The sequence below is a fragment of the Bactrocera neohumeralis genome, chromosome 5, assembly GCF_024586455.1.
Source record: "Bactrocera neohumeralis isolate Rockhampton chromosome 5, APGP_CSIRO_Bneo_wtdbg2-racon-allhic-juicebox.fasta_v2, whole genome shotgun sequence".
Lineage (NCBI taxonomy): Eukaryota > Metazoa > Arthropoda > Insecta > Diptera > Tephritidae > Bactrocera > Bactrocera neohumeralis.
In genome coordinates this window covers 24,022,696-24,041,474 of record NC_065922.1, presented here as the reverse complement: position 1 = coordinate 24,041,474, position 18,779 = coordinate 24,022,696, and the positions used below count along the sequence as shown (strand labels likewise).

Here is an 18,779-nt window from a genome sequence, read left to right as displayed (position 1 = left end):
ATAAAGATCGGTTCAGTAGTTCTCGAGAAATGTTGCCAAAAACACGGACTTCAAAAACACAGTTTCGAGAAAAACGCGTTTAAAAACGGCGCACTTAGCCCAGCTAGCCTCGAGCGCACAAGTTCTCAAGGCTGTATCTCCGAAACTATTACTCGGATCAACTTGAACATTTAGGACAATATTCTAGAGGTGTTGTAGATCCATGTAACCCCTCAAAATACTTGAAAATATATTTTCTTTAATTATATTTATATGTATGTATATAACTGATAAAAAGCATTGGTTTCAACAATTTTTTTTTTCACAAAATATGATTTGAGGTTAGAAACTAATATTTTTTTTTCAAGCTTAGCACCTTTTTATATTTACCAACAACAATATATAAAATTGAACATAACATGCCTTAAAACATTTAGCTCTGAGAAGTGTCACAACAAATTGTACCAAAATAATTAAAAAGTTAAAACTCGCTACCCTTTTTTTTATTTTCAAACTGCGCTCTCTTCACTTCTTGTTCAGCAAATTTCACTTTCTATTGTTAGTATTTTACCCAATCAAATGTCACCTCTTGCACTCTGTGCAAATTAGTCGTTACGTACGTGAGTGAACTGGCTTCGGTTGCCCTGGCGCTCGTCCCCAAAAAATTAAAAAGGACACAACAAACAAAACAAAATGCAAAACAAAGCCTTTGCAAATTAGTACGTGCGGTAAAAAGTGAAAGAAAGAGTTGCCGAACAAAAGCTGGGCAAACGAAAACAAAAAAACAAAAACACAACAAGGAAAAGCAAAAACAAAACTGAAAAAAGTAAATCAGAATGAAAGTAGAATAAAAGCGCACAGCCGCAGAATGGAATGGAATGGAAGCGGAGAAAAGCGTGCGATTAATGAAAAAGTAGTTGCCGCTATTGCCACTACTGGCTGTTGGCGCTGTTTTTGCTGCCGCTGTTGTTGTTGCGGGTTGGTAGTATTGTGCTTCCACTTTGGTTGTATTATGAATTGAAATTCCTCCACTTGTGGCAGCTGTTGAAATTCTAGGCCACAAGGCATATTCCAGCCAAGCAGTCAGCTAGTCAACCATTCATGCGTGACAACAAACGGGCACAGCCGTGCCGTGCCGTGCCGAGCAAAGGATGCCAGATACGATAGAAAATGAGCGATAGTTATGTAGGCAAAAGTATTTTTTTGCATGTGCCTGAGAGTGTATGTGTGTGTGCGCGTGTGTGTGAAGTAGAGAGATGTTATAATGGCGACGAGTAGCTAACAAGTGCAACGCCTAGTTTACGCGATTATTATTGTTGCTATTGTTGTTATTGTTGGTGTTGTTGCACATTGTTGTGCGCAAACCTTAGCGATATCATTATTATTGTTATGTGCATTGGCGTGTATGAATGTATGTGTCTGACTGTGGGTTTGCATTTGTGCATTGTTGTTGCTGTTGTTGTTTGCATTTGTTCGCGTTTTGCGGTTGCAGCGCTGCAAATTCGCTTTACACCGAAAAATTAGGTCAATGGGGTGGCAATATTCTAAAGTGGGTCGTTATTGTTGTTGTTGGTGTTGCTGTTATTGCAGCATGGCAATGGGGCGCGCCAAAGTGGGCATTGAGGTAGGTTAGTTGTTGGCATAAGGAGCAGGCAAAGCAGCGTGAACACGAAATGTACATGTAGTGGTTACATGTATATATATATACATGTGTATACATATAAATATGCATATGTATATATATATACAGTGTGTTTGTGTATGTATTTAGGTGAGTGTAGATGTGTGCGCGCACGCTTGGAGGCCGGTGGGCGTGTACTCGTGCAGCTTTGCTCGTGACATGCATGCATTTACTGGCACACACACACATACACCGTTAGCTTTATGCTTTTCTGTTGATAAGTTTGTTTGTGTTTGTGTTCGACTCTTTGACAGGTCAAAATCCGAGTAAACGTTCGTTCGCCATCAAAAGACCATAATTCATTCGCCGCTGTCCATTTACTGCCCACTCGCTCGTTTCACATTTTAGCGACCATAGCGCTTACATAACTCCGTTATTTTCTGTCGAGCATACCCCACTTCGCTTACTTCGCCTGCGCTGAGTCCACGCGCTCTATGTGCTTGATGTTGTTTTTGTATTTTAATTGCAAAATTTGCATTGCTCTAATATTTTCAATATTAAGTGGGCTGCAACAACAACAAAAAATATGAATGAAGTGCCAGCCGAGTCTTGCGCTCGCCTACATATACCTACATATATATTAATAAATATATACATATACATAATTATATATGCGCAGTCTATAAATAAATAAAGTGGAGCACAGGCGTTGGCGGTGGTGGCGGCGTCGTCGTCGGCGACTGGCAGGCCAACAAAAAAGGGGAGCAAAACAAACTTGTTATTTGGCATAATTTCCACTTGGCATTTTCAAGGTGGCAGGCACGACAGCTACAACAACAACAACAACAACAACTACAACTGCAATAATAATAACAAACAGCAACAACAACAACAAAAGCAAATAAGAGCAGTGCAGCCATCACAAACGCCACCGTCTATTGCCGGCGACAAGGTTATGACCATGTACAGGCAAAATCACAAGAACAAAAGCAATCACGCCGCCATTTATACACACATAAATACTTATGTAGCACTTATTTACAAATTTACGCAAATAAAAAGCACATTGTTGAAGCTGTCATTAAAGGATATCAAGAGTGTTGGAAATAGATGAAAGAAGTCGTGGCAGTCTGAGACTGAGGAGTGCGAGTTTTATTTTCATATTTCCACAATTGTTTAAGAATTTGAGATTTTCTTTCATTTTTATTGCTAGCAGCATCTTAGCATTCAGAAATAAGCTTAGACATAATTTTATATTGTTATCTGGTGTATTTAAAACGAGTTAGCTGACTATATGACTATCATTCGGCTGGTTCTTTGTTGAAAATTCAATCAAAGCAATATATTATTAGAGAAAAAACTTTAATTTCGTATATAAACAAGAAAAAACGTTAACTTCGGCTGCATAGAAGCTAATATACCCTTCACAGGTGTATTTCTTTTAGTAACTATGTGTCCAGGTGTATGGAAGCTATATAGTAATCCAATCTGAACAATGTTATTACCTTAAGCAGTAATCCATGTCAAATTTCATGAAGATACCACGTCAAATGCGAAAGTTTTCCATACAAGCCCTTGATTCCGATCGTTCGGTTTGTATGGCAGCTATATGCTATAGTAAGCCGATCTGAACAATTTCTTCCGATATTACATTATATGAAGATATATCGTCAAATGAGGAAGTTTCCCATGCAAGCATTTGATTCCGATCATTCAGTTTGTATGGCAGCTATATGCTATAGTTAACCGATCTGAACAATTTTTTCGGAGATTACATTGTTGCCTTAGAAAGTAATCTATACCAAATTTCGTGAATATATCTTGTCAAATGTGAAAGTTTTCCATACAAAAACTTGATTTCGCTCGTTCAGTTTGTATGGCAGCTGTATGTTATAGTGGTCCGATATCGGCAGTTCCGACAAATGAGCAGATTCTTGAAGAGGAAATGGCGTTAACAAAATTTCAAAACGATATCTTAAAAACTGAGGGACTAGTTCGTATACATGCAGACAGACAGACATGGCTAAATCGACTCAGCTCAACATACTGATCATTTATATATATACTTTATAGGGTCTCCGACGCTTCCTTCTGGGTGTTTTCCACAAACTTTGTGACAAACTTAATATACCCTGTTTAAGGTATACAAATTTCCATATAAAAATTTTAAATGTTCAGTTGATCTGATAGCTATATTATATGTTGTATGTGCAATTTCAAAAACTGAGGGACCAGTGCGCCTATATACAGACAGAGGGATAAATTGTTTCATGTTTTCCAACAAACATCGCTCCAAGTCGTTTATTACCCCTAAAAAGCTGCTCAAATAGTTCATTTTAACTTCATCATTCTTTCGTTGCCTAGACTAACTTTGTCAGCATAACAAGATATTCATCTTTTCGAAGGAAATGGTATGACTTAAAGATATTTTATTTTTTGTTCTTACTGTTGTAATATAAAGAATAAGGAATAAGACTACTCTTCTTCTTTCTAAACAGGTATAAGCCTTTGTCTATTTCGGTTATCCCGAATGTGGGAGGTTTCGGTTTCACTCATATCCCTAGATGAGCAATAATGCATATTTTGCTTATTGATGAAACCATTCAGCCAGAAATGAGCCTCATCGCTGAAGATGATATTTCGATGAAAATTCGTATCATTTTCAAATAGTTACTCAGCCCAATTCAAGAACATACGGCGATTTTGGTGGTCAAGCGGCTTCAGTTATTGCGTCAATTTCATCTGGTATGGATGTAGGCCAAGATCCTTTCGGAAACTTCACCTCAACGACGTCACAGAGATGCCTAACGCTTGAGAACGACGTGTGAAAGACTGATTTGGGTCTTCCTCAATTGATGCGCTAGCGGCAGCAATATTCTCGACACTACGGGCACTTCTTTGTCTCACTGGCACGGGAACATTTTGTACTGTGCCTGTGGATTCAAATTTTTCCACTAGACGCTCAATTGTTGATCTGACAGAACGATTATGACAACCACAAATTGGGCGTAGCTTACTCAAAGTTGAGACCACTGACTCCGAATTTCGGTAGTAAATTTTAATAATTTCGACTCGTTGTTGGATGGTATATCTCTCCATGAAGAAACTGCAAACCTTACTGAAGAGAAATGTCAAAAGAATGGGAAAAAATATTTTGTCGTTTGCTGTCTCTATCACTCTACTTTTGAAGCGTGCTTGTTGAAAACTCCTTTATAAGTACGATTATGTATGTAGAATGATTTCGCGATGGGTCCACGCAAACAGTGGTCATGAAAGAATTGAAGGTTTTGCTTGTGTCTGATAGGATTATCACGGAATCGTCTATTATGAGATGCTCTCGTACGGCCAAACCAGATAATTCAGACTTATGCTTTTAACAATTGGACCTTCTGAAGGCAGTATTCTCCCAGAGACGGTCGGCTTTGGTCAATAAGAGAGAAATTGTGTTCCAGTGGGATAAAACTAGATCACACACATCGATATTGACTCTATAGAGACTCAGAGAGCTTAGTTGAGAGGTTCCTGTTTCTGTCTATGGCGAATAATTTTGCTGGTGAAAAGTAAGCTTCAAGCTTGTAAAAATTGACTGTTCCAATTTTTTATCAATAAGAAATAAGATTGCGATAAGGGGGCATCATAAAATTATCTTCAAAATTGCAAAAAGCTGTCGAAAAACGGTTTAAATTTGACCATTTCGGATCATTCTAACTATACCAAGTAACACTCAATTTAATGCAGAAATAATATATTTCTTTTTACTATACCTATTAAAAAGTATTTTAGTCTCGTCCCTTATAAGAATCCAACAGTATCTAGATTATGCTATTACCTGAGAGAATCGGTTTCAGATTAGAAATTATGATGAAATGACTATTATATAACACAGAAGACGAAATGCAATGAGACAACTCTGTAATTGTTCCAGCAAACAAATCTTCTTTAAGTTTTTGAGAAGTCGTAGAAGTTTTAGAGACAAATCTAATAGAGTCATGAAAAGTGAACTTTCAGTACGAAAAAAGATTAGAAAAAATACTGCTAGACATACATTGAATTGAAGGCATATCTATATACAACATTTATTTTTTCGCTAGACAATGAAGATCGGTTCAAGTTAGTTTCGTTGTTTTTTTTATAGAAATTATGAAATGAATTTTACAATAGGGGAATTACAAAACACCGGGCGCTAAAGCATGACTTCACACAGGCATTAAGATATGATCGATTACACTGGTGGACAAGTTTTTGGGATCTGACTTCTGCATGTATAATTTGAGTTTCTCCTATACCAAAAATAAGGGAAAACTTTATTTTTTAATCAAGTTTGCTTTTGTAGAATTTCTTTTCGAATTTCTTTTAACGGGTGATTCAAGTAGAGGTACTTGTCATGTGAAGCTGTCATATTATTTTTATTCAGTATTGCTTGGCATTTCATCATTGAAATACTTTCGCATGAAGAACATTTACAAATCGGCATGGTCAATATAATCTGCCTACTGAGCGTACTATTCGTAACACCATCTTGAGACCCAGCATTCGTGATTAGATAATATTCAACCCAATATACCACGTCCAGCACCCTGTGAAGAAAATATAGCAGCCGTAGCTGAGAATGTGCAAGAAGACCGTGGAGAGTTGAACTGTGCAAGAACTGAAACTGTTCGACCTTCTCAAGCGACAACGGTTCGTTCCATGTACTCTTGAGGCCCATTTTTACTAAATGGGTATGTAAACAAGCAAAAATGTCGCATTTGGAACGAAGAGTAACGTGAAGAGACTCAAGAGCTACCGTTTCATCCAGAAAAAACAACAAATGATACCGGTGAGAACAAAACCGTCTATGGGGTTCGCTAACGCGCCAGGATAACCGACTATTTGATATTTGAAATTGAAGCTTGTAATCTCGGCGACATTTGGTTTCAACAAGGCGGCACCACTTCCCGCACATCGCTTCAATGGATTTATTGAGAAAACACTTCGTTCGACAGATAATTTCACGTTAGGCGTTTTCCTGTAAAGATGTGTAAAGTCTAAAATCTATATCTCTCCTTGGAGCAAAACATCACCCGTGTCATTCGTCAGTTTTACCAGTTGAAATGCTCTAACGAGTCATCGAAAATTGGACTCAAGGCATGGACCATCTGAGACGTAGCCGAGGCCAACATTTGAAAGAGATAATTTTTAAAAATTAATATGAATATGAATAATAATAAAAATTTGCCATTCAATTGAAGTTTCTGTGTTTTTCTTTAAAAAAAAAGTAGGGAACCTCGAAATAGATCACCCTTTATATTCGTATGGACAAATCAAGCCCATTCGTATCAGGCAAAAGCAAACTTTTAAACATAGAAACTAAAATTACAGTGTCTTTCAATGTCTTGAATCAGAATTTAAGCATGAAAACTGAAACACAAAAAAACGATGTTTTATAATAATAAACTAAAAATTTAACTAAGGTAATATTTTTTTATTAATTTCAAAATATGAAATACATTTTCAAGCAATTATATTTAAATCATTAATATTTCATTGCATTTTTTGTTTTTGCATTTAGACAAAATTGTGATACCAGAGAAAATCGCTATACGCCTACTCAATTCATCGGAAGTCACCGCCGAACAATTCTACAAACACATACTCGAACAATATCGCTTACTCAATCAGTTGCAACAGCAGCGACAACAATTTCTACAAAAACAACATATTCATCTACAACAACTGGCTGCCGCCAACAAATTTCAAGAAATCTTTGCCACAGCGACAATAATACAAGCGAATGCCCATGATCCGTTACGTAAGCCGATTACACCAACAAATGGCACCTTCCTGCTGGATCCATCACAGCCCATAGTGAACAGCCTCGAACCGCGTATACCGATATTGGATACTGCGCAAGCGCCCATACCTGTGCTGGCACCCGCATCAGCGCTAGCAACAGCGCTCTCCTCATCGTCGTCATCATCGTCGGCAGCATTGGCCGCGGCCAGCGCGACTAACGGACATACCAAACGTAAATCGCATCGCAAACACTACAACAACAATAATCATCATCGGCATACATCGCGTAAAAATCATCGAAAGTCCACCGCCGTCACGGGTAACGGTAACGGCAACAACAATGCGGACAACAATAATAATAGCAACAACGATTACGAACCCGAACCATTTGTAGTGGAATCGCCACCCATGAATCCGCCCATCTTGTCTGTGGTGCAAGAGCCCTACACCCAGCTGCCCATACCGTTGGTGCTGAATTCGCGCGAAGACAAACGTCCGTTATATTATACGCATAGCGAGCGTAGGGGCGGCAGCGGCGGTGCGCGCAAGCGTGCGGGCTACGAGACGCAAACCTACATGAATCCACTGCTGACCGGCGAACTTATATTCGAAAAATAAAGAGTGCAGAGCGAATGAGGAATGAATGCAAAAAATTGTTGAGTTGAGGAAAATGAAGTGAATGTGAGACAGAGTGAGGTTAGGAAGAACACAAATTTTTACTTTAGCGGAAGGCAGTGTGAGACACATGTGTAAAGCGAGAAACAATGTATGGTATTTGGTAGAGAAAACCGCAAACTATGTCATAATTGGCTCATATCATAGGTAAACAACAATTTCAACAACAAAAACAGCAAAAATACTGCCACTATTGCCGCCCCCAAAAAAGCAATGACTGCAACAGCAGCAGAAAAACGCTTACAAAGTGCATTTCTGCTGCGACTGCGGCTACAACAACAACAACACTTAACTATGGAAAAACAGAAAACAATAAGCAAAGAGGAAACAACAAACAAACTAGAGCATATATAGCAAATTTTTGAATGTGTAGCGATTAGCGATAAAAACCAAAAACAAAAACAAAAACCAAAAAAACCTGAATAATGAAATATCTAAAAAAATATAACAACAAAAATAGCAACAACAAAATCTTATATATCCGTATACCCAACAACCAAAATACACTTGTAATCGTCTGTATGTACTGTTTATACTCGTATTGTATGTTTATATATATATAATCGGAAAAAAATTAAATAAATAAACCTTCCCGCCTATACACCAAACTCACACTACACCACTTTATATAACTGGTCATATGGTTCGTAGCACATTTCGGCAGCATAAAAACACATGTACGCAATAAAGCGCATTAAAATGCATAAAAACGCATGAAAACGCATTAAAATGTATGAAAACGCATGAAACGCATTAAAATGCATATAAAAGCATATAAACACATGAAACGCATATAAACGCATGAAAACGCATGAGAACGCATTTATTCTTCAACACCAATGGCACCACCACCACCACTCGCTATCAACTTTTCACACACTTCGTCTTCAGCAACGTAACTAGTCACACACACACACTCACTTACTGAATCACTTAGCCACTTTTTCAAACGCCATGTTCACCGCCACTTTCACACTCACACACATACACGCGCGCATTTACTAGTGAAGAATTTAATCACCAAATCAAATCAAGTACACCACCAACAATAATAAAAAACAAAAACAATAACAAAATGAAAAAACAAAAACAAAGGAAATATAGAACCAAAAAAGCAAAAAACAACAACAAAAACCAAAAACGAAAGATCAAATAGCATAGCTCTTATATATGTATGTATATCAAAGAAATGTATGTATGTATTGTTGAATTAGAGAGTTAAAGAAGCCGGCCTTAAACAAAGGCTTAAAAGCCAAAGCGGCCAAAGTAGAGAGGGAGAGCGCAAAAAATGCAAGCAATAAATGAATATTTGCAGAAATCCTGCAGCAAAAGGCAAAGCACATGAAAAAATAAACCAAATTTGAAAGGAAACGACTAGGTCCAGCCGAAAACACTCATATGTTGCTGCATATACTTAGAACTACACACTATGTATATGTATGGGTATGTTAGGTATTTGGAAAGCGATTTTGTGAACTGCAAATGAAGGCCTTTACTTTGACATCAATGACTTGCAGTTGGCAAATAAGCGGATTGAAATGATAATAAAGATAAGAAGACCACTACTACTGCAGGGTCTGTAGTTCGTCGACGTAAATAATATTATATACTTACTTGAAAAGGCGAATAAAATAAATAAACAATAATTAAAACTAAGTTGAACGAAAAATGTGAAATAAATAATAATAAAAAACTGTAATAAAACAAAGAGATTTTTGTTTATTCATAATTTCAAGTTGAAAAGGCAACAAAGTTCGAATTGAATGAGCGCGAAGTGGTAAGAGCAGTTACGAGTGGGTTGTATAAAATGCTTAAAAGCAAACAAAATGCGACTGAGTGTAGGCTTATATTTATTATTTGTTTATTTTATACTTATTAATTGGTTTTATCACACTTTTTTAATCTAAATTTATTAGTTATATTTTTTTTTAATTTTTCCTATATTTATCAAATAATTATTATTATATTTTTTTTATTCTACATAATACATAATTTTATAAAATTGTTAGGCTATATTTATTAACCAATTTTAATAGATTTTTTATTCCATATTCATAAATTTTTATCCATATTTTTATTTTATATTATTTATTAATTTTATTAAATTTTAGTTTAGCTGCATTAATTGTTTTATATTTTTTTGTTCTATAATTATTAATTTTTTTTTAATTTTTTATTCTATATTCATATATTTTTCATTATATTCTTTATTCCATATTTATTTATTAACTTTATTAAATTTTTTTTCTAAATTTATTAAAAAAAAAATTGTATCCAAAATTTAACATCTTTCATTATTATAATTTTTCTTTTGTAAATCATTTTTTCATTTCATTTAATATACATTTTTCTTTCTTTTTTAGTTTTTAACAAACGCGTTAGTTTGTGTGTGTGTTTTCATTCAGCACCATATGTGCGCATTTAATCAAAAGTGGGACAGTCAATGAAAAATATAATACTCGTATATTGGCACATTGTTTCAAAAGTTCATATACTCCCACTCATTAAAATCAATTCCAGAAATAGCAGAATTTTGTAGTGGTAAGTACAGTACTGAAACTTTTAACCTCATTTTCAGCATTTCGCTTTTATAGAAATTAACAAAAACGATATTTATTGCTAAGTTTAACCTAAAAGTGAATTTAGCTTAACTAAAAGGCTTTTACCCTGAAACTACGATAAACAATTACGAATCGGATACATATGTATATAGACTGCTTATCAAAAAAATTATTTTACTATAAATTTGTTGAACTTTTTCTTAAATACGATCTTTTTTTTGACGTAACCTCAAAGGCGCTAGGTTTTTAGAAACTATATGTTTTTTAATTTCATTCCAAAAGCGAAGAAATATATTCGTCGCAAAGTTTGGTTCAGAAAAGGTTAACCAGACGTTGTTCTCTAGTTGTAGCTTTTGTAACCATAATGAAAGAGCAATTCTAATACAAAACTTGTAGCAAGTAATTAGAGTGACCCAGACTGATCCATTGATTTTGCGCGTACAAACAGAATTGAGGGATAAGGGGAACTATTCCTGCCAGTTACGGAATCCTAAGAGGGTGCCAGTATTAAGCAAAAATTTTTACTGATTTATTCTCCAACAATGCGTTAGAATCATTCGGTGCCCCACTTTTTTTTCCTCTACGTTCTTATCACCAACACAAGTATTTAATTACTACAAAGCAGTTATTAAAGGTCTCGAACTAATAGACAACTTGCCTAAAGCGACTTGTCCATCCAGCTCTGTTAATGATGATAGCATCGAAAATGTTAAAGTAACAGTGATTGTAAATCGTAGTGTAAGCTTAAAAGAGATAGCAGAAGATCTTAACAGCTCTTATGAAACGACGTCAGGTAGAGGTCGCAAAAGAGATGCTTGACAATCTATCTAAAGTGGGATGATTGGGTTAATATGAAACTGTCTAACAAACAAGCAAGTTGCACTGCAAAACTTAGTCGAAACCGAAAAAAAAACAAAATTCAAACAAAAAACAACGAATGGTACATTAGGTTAAGCGTTCACATTCTTGAACCTATTTTGTAGTCCGTGTAATTCTTAATCATATAGTACATTCCACCTTTTCCAAGCAGAACTTGATTTCAATCGAAAGCAGTCTCTTCCTTTTCCCCTCCATGTGTATTTCAGCCATGAGAATGGCTCTCATAGAACTACTTAAAAATTGTAAGACTCTATATTTATCAGATAATAATTAATCCCACATTTCAAATATGATAGGAAGCAACTAGAGTAAATCTCACTAAATAATGAGATTGAGCTTATGCTAAATTGTCATCCAAAAACAAGAATGTCATTCTCTTGGAGAATCTATAAACAATGTTTGTACGCTACGAATTTTATGAAGATGAAGTAAAGTAAGATTCATCTTTGCAAACGGTTTTTGATAAGACGAGGCTATTGGACTTCTTAGTTAGAACGATTTTAAAGATTTTTTCTTATCAACTGTTGTGTGAATGTATACACGGTGCAATTATCTGCGGTAAATCGAGCTTTTAAATCTGCCGTTCTTAGACAGAACTTAGTTAATTATTATTTATATCCCTACGAGTTAGGCCCTCTAATATTGTTCCAAAGAAAGAAACATGGTTTTACAGCATGATATAGGGTTTTATATAATATATATAAATGATTAGGACGTCCGTCCGTCCGTGCAAGCTGTAACTTGAATAAAAATTGAGATATCTTGGTGAAACTTGGTAGGCGGGTTCCTTAGTGCAAAAAAAATCGAGTTCGTAGATGGGCGTAATCGGACCACTGCCACGCCCACAAATCGTCATTAACCGAAAACATTTAAAGTGCCTTAACTAAGCACTAAATTAAGATATAAAGCTGTAATTTGATACAGGGGTTCACAGGGCACCTGGGGAAAATTCTATAACAAGTTTAATATACATATGTATTTTCTAAACTACTTAAGCTACAATAACCAAATTTGCTGAGCCAAATTCTTATAAGAACTTCTACCGACAGTGTGAAAATGGATGAAATCGGTGGATAACCCTCCTCACTCTCCATATAAAAGTACTACTAAAATGGCGACAAATCAATAACTAAACGCGACAGATACTTTAAATTTTAACACCGAGATGATATGAGAGAGCTTTTTTGATGAAACCCCAATTCTCGAGACCCGTCCAACCGATTTCGACAAAATTTAGTACGTGGCATTCTTTTGACATTCTTATGTCCCATTGCGAAAATTAATATAATAAGATATAATTAATATAACGGGATAAAACTTTGCACTAATAATGTCTTTAGTATATGCCAACTGAGAACTGAAAATTGCTAACGAATATTTAAACCCCGGACCTATAGTTGACTTTTGTTCGAAAATATCGGTCAAAGTCTGAGATATATAATTGAAATTCAGGGAAAATTCTTCTCTGACAATGGTATGTCTGTACGTAAAATATGGGTTGAATCGGCCCAATACTTCCATTAGTCTCCACATACCTAATATAAAGATAATCGAACTTCCGGGTGACTTTGTAGCGCATATATTGGCCAATGTGAGAGCTACCTCAATGAAAATGAGCTAGCGTGTTTTACTCATAACAGTGTATCTTTGTGCCTAAAATAGATCAATTTTAGCGAAAACTTGATATAACTAATATCAGGATTTTCGAACATCCGGCTGACTTTACTCTATATGATTAGTTTTTTAATAAGTAACATGTTAATAGTATGTGGTATTGGGAAAAAATAGATAAAACTTCCATATACTACATATTATATTTTTCGTTTTTCTAACATACCTTATGTGTCTGTCAGCAAATGAGTTATACAAGGTCTGTCGCAAAAGAAACAGGACTGTTAAAAAAACAACAAAAAATTAATATTTTCAAAAGTTATATTTTTTTATTCAAAGTAGTTTCCTTGTGCTTCGATACAGCGTTTAGCCCGGTCAATTAGTATTTCAAATGAGTGTTTAAGGTCATTTTTCGGAATGCTCTTGAGAATATCGGTCGTCGCCTTTTGGATAGCTGAAATGTCCTGAAACCAGTGTCCTTTCAGGCGAGTGATTAATGGTTAATATGGAGTTTTTTGTCAAAAAATCAGTGACAAGAGTCGACCGATGACACGGCGCATTATCGTGCAACAGGCGCCAGGACCCTCCGTATTGTGGTCGAGCACGACAAATGCGTAACAAAAAACGCTTCATAACACCAAGGTAAAACACAGCATTAATCGTTTGGCCAGGTGGGACGAACTCTCTGTGTACAATACCCTCGGAATCGTAAAAACAAATCAGCATTGTCTTTATTTTTGACTTCTGAAGACGACCGACTTCTGATCGTCACAGAGGTCCTCACGACCTTCTTGGAATCGCTTAAACCACTCATGCACATTACTACAGGATAGGCACTGATCACCACAAACTTTCATCTTTGAAAATGTTTCAGTAAACGTTTTCTCAAGTTTAAAACAAAATTTAATATTTACTCTTTGTTTTGCATTTTACGACCGATGACCAAAAGCTGCTGTCACTTTTTGATCGATAACATCGATTGTAGTTATCCAATTGTCGTAAAATTTTTACGAAATGTCAACAAGAAATCAAACTTTTTATTTCATATACACACCAATAGCTGGCGGCACCAGAAACAGTTATATTTAAAAAGTTCTGTTTCTTTTGCGACAGACCTTGTATATACGAGTAGTATGTATATGTATGTATATAAAATTGTTTGGATTTCGATCCTCAAGTTGACGTTTGGCTTTGATTCTTCTAAGTTGCAAGTGTATAAAATGTGCGTTTGCACCTTAACTTAGCCCTTCCTTACTTGTTTTATTTTACTTTTCGAAAATGCGATCACTGTTTGGGTGGAGTTCTCTAAATATTTGTTTCATTCAATTTTCAAACATAACCCAATAGAAACGGTACGTGACGCCTCAACTATTCAAAAATTTAAAAGCTTCATAAAAATGCCTTGTACTCGTAAATGTTGTCAGACTGTTAATTTTCTCAAACAATGCAGTCAATAAAGTTGCATCTGATACACTTCTATTCAGAGTCATTCCGATGACGCAAAAAATACAAAATACATGTCTCTCAATTTCACAATTCACAAAGAATTCCGACATTCTCCCTCTGTGAGTTTATGATCCTTCTAAGTATAAAAATAAATCTATTTAACACAAAACACACATTGGCAAATAATTTTATGACACATACATATGGACACACGACGTTGCAAAAAGAAATGATGAAAGCTTTGATACTTTTTATCGTGAACTTTCAGGGGCAAACGATAACAGTTAAATGCAAATAAAACAACTGTAATCTCTGCGCTAACAAATTCAAGTAAATAACGGTATAACGCTTTTTAATGATACCTTAATGTAATTGTGTGTGAATGTTCATAAAGACACTTTGTTCCAAGTATATACAGACATGATTTGCAGAAAAAATATTTGAACTACGAAATTGTCTATTTCGAATTTCGTATCATTTCGCAATCGCGAATCTGAGTTGGAAGGTGTTAGTTCTAACTACACCTACAAATATAACTTGTGTTTTCTTTTGAATTTTTCTAATATCCAATTCTTAGCACAAATCTCGCACTCACCCGGTTATTTACTTATAATGCGCCTACTAGCAACAACAACAACCACTCAATTATTTACATTATTTGAAGCTGTCTACTTCGCAGCACTCAGGTAGCCCTTCAGTTGATAGTTTAATTACACACAAGCTTTTAAGTGTTCTTTTTAATATAATAAATTTCGTCTGTATTGTTATCTTATTGTCATATTTTTCCATAAAAAAGCACCTGTAAGCCAAATACTTAAATTCAAGTAATTACAAGTAATGTAAATACAATTTATATGATTATTTATATTCTTTTAATTTCTTTCTGATTGGAATTTTTAATCCTTGCGCCGAGCTAAGATTATTATTATAACTCTGCGAGACTGCTTTTGGTCGGTCAGTTTGTAGCGCAGCTATTTGCAACAGTGGTCCGATATCGACGGTGCCTAGAAAAGAGGAGCTTCTTGGGGAGAAGAGAATATGTGCAAAATTTTCGAGCGATATCTCAAACACAGAGGGACAAATTCGCGTAGATACAGACCGACAGACGCCTAGACTAAGTGATATGGTTATATTGACTCAGTTCGTCAAGCTGATCATTCATATATTTTGGGTAGTCGAAAAAGTCTTTTCGTATTTCTAATCAAACCTCATCTTATTTTTTTATATTTATATTAATAAATAAATAAACAAATATGTTCCATTTTGGTAGACCACTTTTTGCCATTTTTCCGCTAGACACATTATTCCATCAGCGTAAACCGAAATTTCGAAATTTTCCGTTCTGGAAAGCAACCGAACCATTGTTGTGGTGCACGAACTGATACAGCATCGTCTCCGTAAACTTTACAAATTTCATTGGTGGCTTGCGTGACATTCTTCTCTTTTTTATACAAAAATTTCAAAATATAGTGAATTTTCTTCATTATTTTCACTCATTTTCGAACAGCTGTAACTTTTTTTCAACTTCCCCGAATGATTTTGGTTAAATGAAGCTTAAAATCTCAACTCCAACACTATATGGTAGGACACAATGTGATTGATAGCACTGAAGATATACGACTGCAACGACACCCAGTATTTCTGAATTCAATACTGTGTGTCGAAATTTTACCGAGAATGTAGAGAAAGTCATCTATTGGCTAGGTATCTGGGGACTTTAAAAGTAATGGCCCAATTTGGACTATTTTTGGACGTGACATGGGCATGCCTTATAAGCTCTATTTGCAAAAAGTTTTTTTTCCAGTTACTACATAAATAGTTGGTATTTGGTAAGGGGCTGGGTTACGCCCACTTAAAAAAATTTTAAGCGACAGATGCCGTGATAAGAAAAAATATTAATTGGAACGCATATTTGAAGAGATATCTGTTTTTAGATGGATTTCTGGTAGGAGATGCAGGGTGCTACTAATTTTTCTAACATTGATTAATGAATCGAAGTTATAAAGGACTTACGAAATCCGAATGATAACATTGATGCTCAAAATTAATTAATCTGGTCATACTTGTACATCTGTTACTTAATTTGAAAACTCGTGCAAAATTATTACGACAGTACGTTTCTATAATTGTTGAAGTATTGTGAACTCACCAATATCATCTTCCAAGTCCTTTATAAACGCTGAGTTATCCATTTTTTAATTTTATTATTTTTTTCTGAAATTTTTCTTATTTATTTTTAAGTTATTTGTTATCAAGCAGCTACTTCTTACTCGAATTAAATATTAAAAAAAACTGTAAATTATAATGAAAATTATTTATTCATTAAAATCACAAACACATATGTAATTATATAATTATTTTTATAAAAAATTCATCGACACAAGTTAGCACTATTCAAAAAGCTATTAACATTTTTAACTAATAATTTTTTTTTAATCTATATTAATTAAAATTTTTAAATAATTATTTAATCTAAAGTAATTAAATTAATTTAATAAATTAAGTAAAATTTTTAAAATTATAATTAATTAAATTAATTAATTAAAATTTTTAACTAGTTATTTAATTTAAAAAATTCATATTAATTAATAATTGAAACATTAATTTAATTTGATAATTTTAAATTATTTTTAATTATTTTCTTGAATTAAAAAATTATAATTTTGCACTTTTTCACTTGCACTCACTGAACCGCTTACTAGAATCGTTTAGCTTAGGCCAAATAACTAGCACCGCTTTTCGTTGGATAAGCCGTTAAAGTCGCTTCACGCTTCGCACGTCAACTGAAAGCGGCGATCTCCTGACACGGCATTTTAATGTCGAAATGATAAACAGAGCGACGAATATGACAGCGCCACTTTCCCCACATAAACTTTTGCGTACACAGCTATCAGGTATTTACAGGCACACGCAAGCACACACAGCCATACATACACACAAAAGCAACTGCATTCATGCATACATATGTACATAATATAAATACTAAGCGGCTAATTTGTGCGAAAAACTTGTTAACTTTTATCAGTTAAAAAGGCAGCAATAACAATATATATGTATGCACACAAATGTCCGCCAGTTTACACATACACTCAAAGACTTCTTGACATTCAAATTTGGTTGTAATAATAACTCGTAGATATGTGTGTATGTGCACTCTTTCATCTCATCTGGCAATGATAACGGCATCAGATTATCGCTCTTTCATTATCATCTAGCTTAGGAAAGCATTAAGAGATTCGTTGAACTTCATCTTTTTTTTATTTACTTACACGCACTTGTGTAAATATGTCTAAATACGGACCTTAATTGTAAATATTTAGCCAAAATTCATGTTGCTGAGTATGAATATATATTTCCACTATAAGCTTAATTTAATTTAAGCATATTTATATTTTCGTATGTGTTTGTACAAGGGATGGTATTGTTTGCACGCAGTTGCTACCTGCGGCCTCCGCTACCGGAATTATTTATATTACTCATACGCACCGTCGCACAGTACTGAATTTACATATGTAGTGTGTGCTTAGTAGCTTGGTAGTGTATGTTCAATATATGTATGATAGAAAATACAAATACAATTGATCATAATGTTCATATTTCTATGAATACATAAGATCAATTTTTAGATATAAACTATAATATCCTGCACAGGTGAATTTATTAAAGCAGCAAAAAATGGTATCTGTTCGGTCAATTTGTACGGCAGCTATATGCTACAGTAGTCTGATTCTAGCACAATTTTCGGTGATTGTAGCCTTGGCTTGAGCAATAAACTGTGCCAAAATTGGTGAAGCTATCCTGTCAAGCAAAAAAGTTTTTCATACAAAGGCTTGATTTTGAAGGTATAGTTTGTGTGTTAGCTATAGTAGTTCGATTTGAACAAATTCTTAGAAAATATTAGCGTTGTCTTGGGTATTAATCCATGCCAAATTTGTGAAAATATCCTTTCAAGCAAAACACTTTTCCATACAAAGGCTTAATTTGATGGTTTAGTTTGTATGACAGCTATATGCTATAGTAGTTCGATCTGAACAATTTTTTCGGAGATTGTTCCGTTGCTTTGACCAATAATCCATGTCGAATTTCGCAATGATATTTTGTCAAATAAAAAAGTTTTCTTTGAGATAAAGCCGGTTATTTTGCAAAAGAGTAGAATGTGAGTTAAGTGCGACAGCTAATTAGAAACCGTTGTTTAAAGAAATAAAATTCCTTCTAGTGCTAATTTTTATTAA

General features: G+C 34.7%; 2 protein-coding genes across 4 annotated transcripts in view; one reads left to right on the top strand and one right to left on the bottom strand.

The window, feature by feature from the left end:
• LOC126760737 (ras guanine nucleotide exchange factor P) overlaps positions 1-9,758 on the top strand; it is a 48,372-nt gene extending 38,614 nt beyond the window's left edge. For all 3 annotated transcript variants that reach the window (XM_050476603.1, XM_050476602.1, XM_050476601.1), the window contains one exon: positions 7,152-9,758. In XM_050476603.1, the coding sequence (XP_050332560.1) occupies positions 7,152-7,993 (842 nt within the window). In that variant the 3' untranslated portion in view covers positions 7,994-9,758. The remainder of the gene's footprint in view (positions 1-7,151) is intronic.
• The window catches only part of LOC126760736 (synaptic vesicle glycoprotein 2B), a 64,422-nt gene extending 47,118 nt beyond the window's left edge, over positions 1-17,304 (bottom strand). Inside the window, exons 1-2 of the mRNA XM_050476597.1 lie at positions 17,235-17,304; positions 16,697-16,839 (exon numbers count right to left, since the gene is read on the bottom strand). Of these exons, the coding sequence (XP_050332554.1) occupies positions 16,697-16,739 (43 nt within the window). The 5' untranslated portion in view covers positions 16,740-16,839; positions 17,235-17,304. The remainder of the gene's footprint in view (positions 1-16,696; positions 16,840-17,234) is intronic.
• Between the last annotated feature and the right edge of the window lie 1,475 nt (positions 17,305-18,779).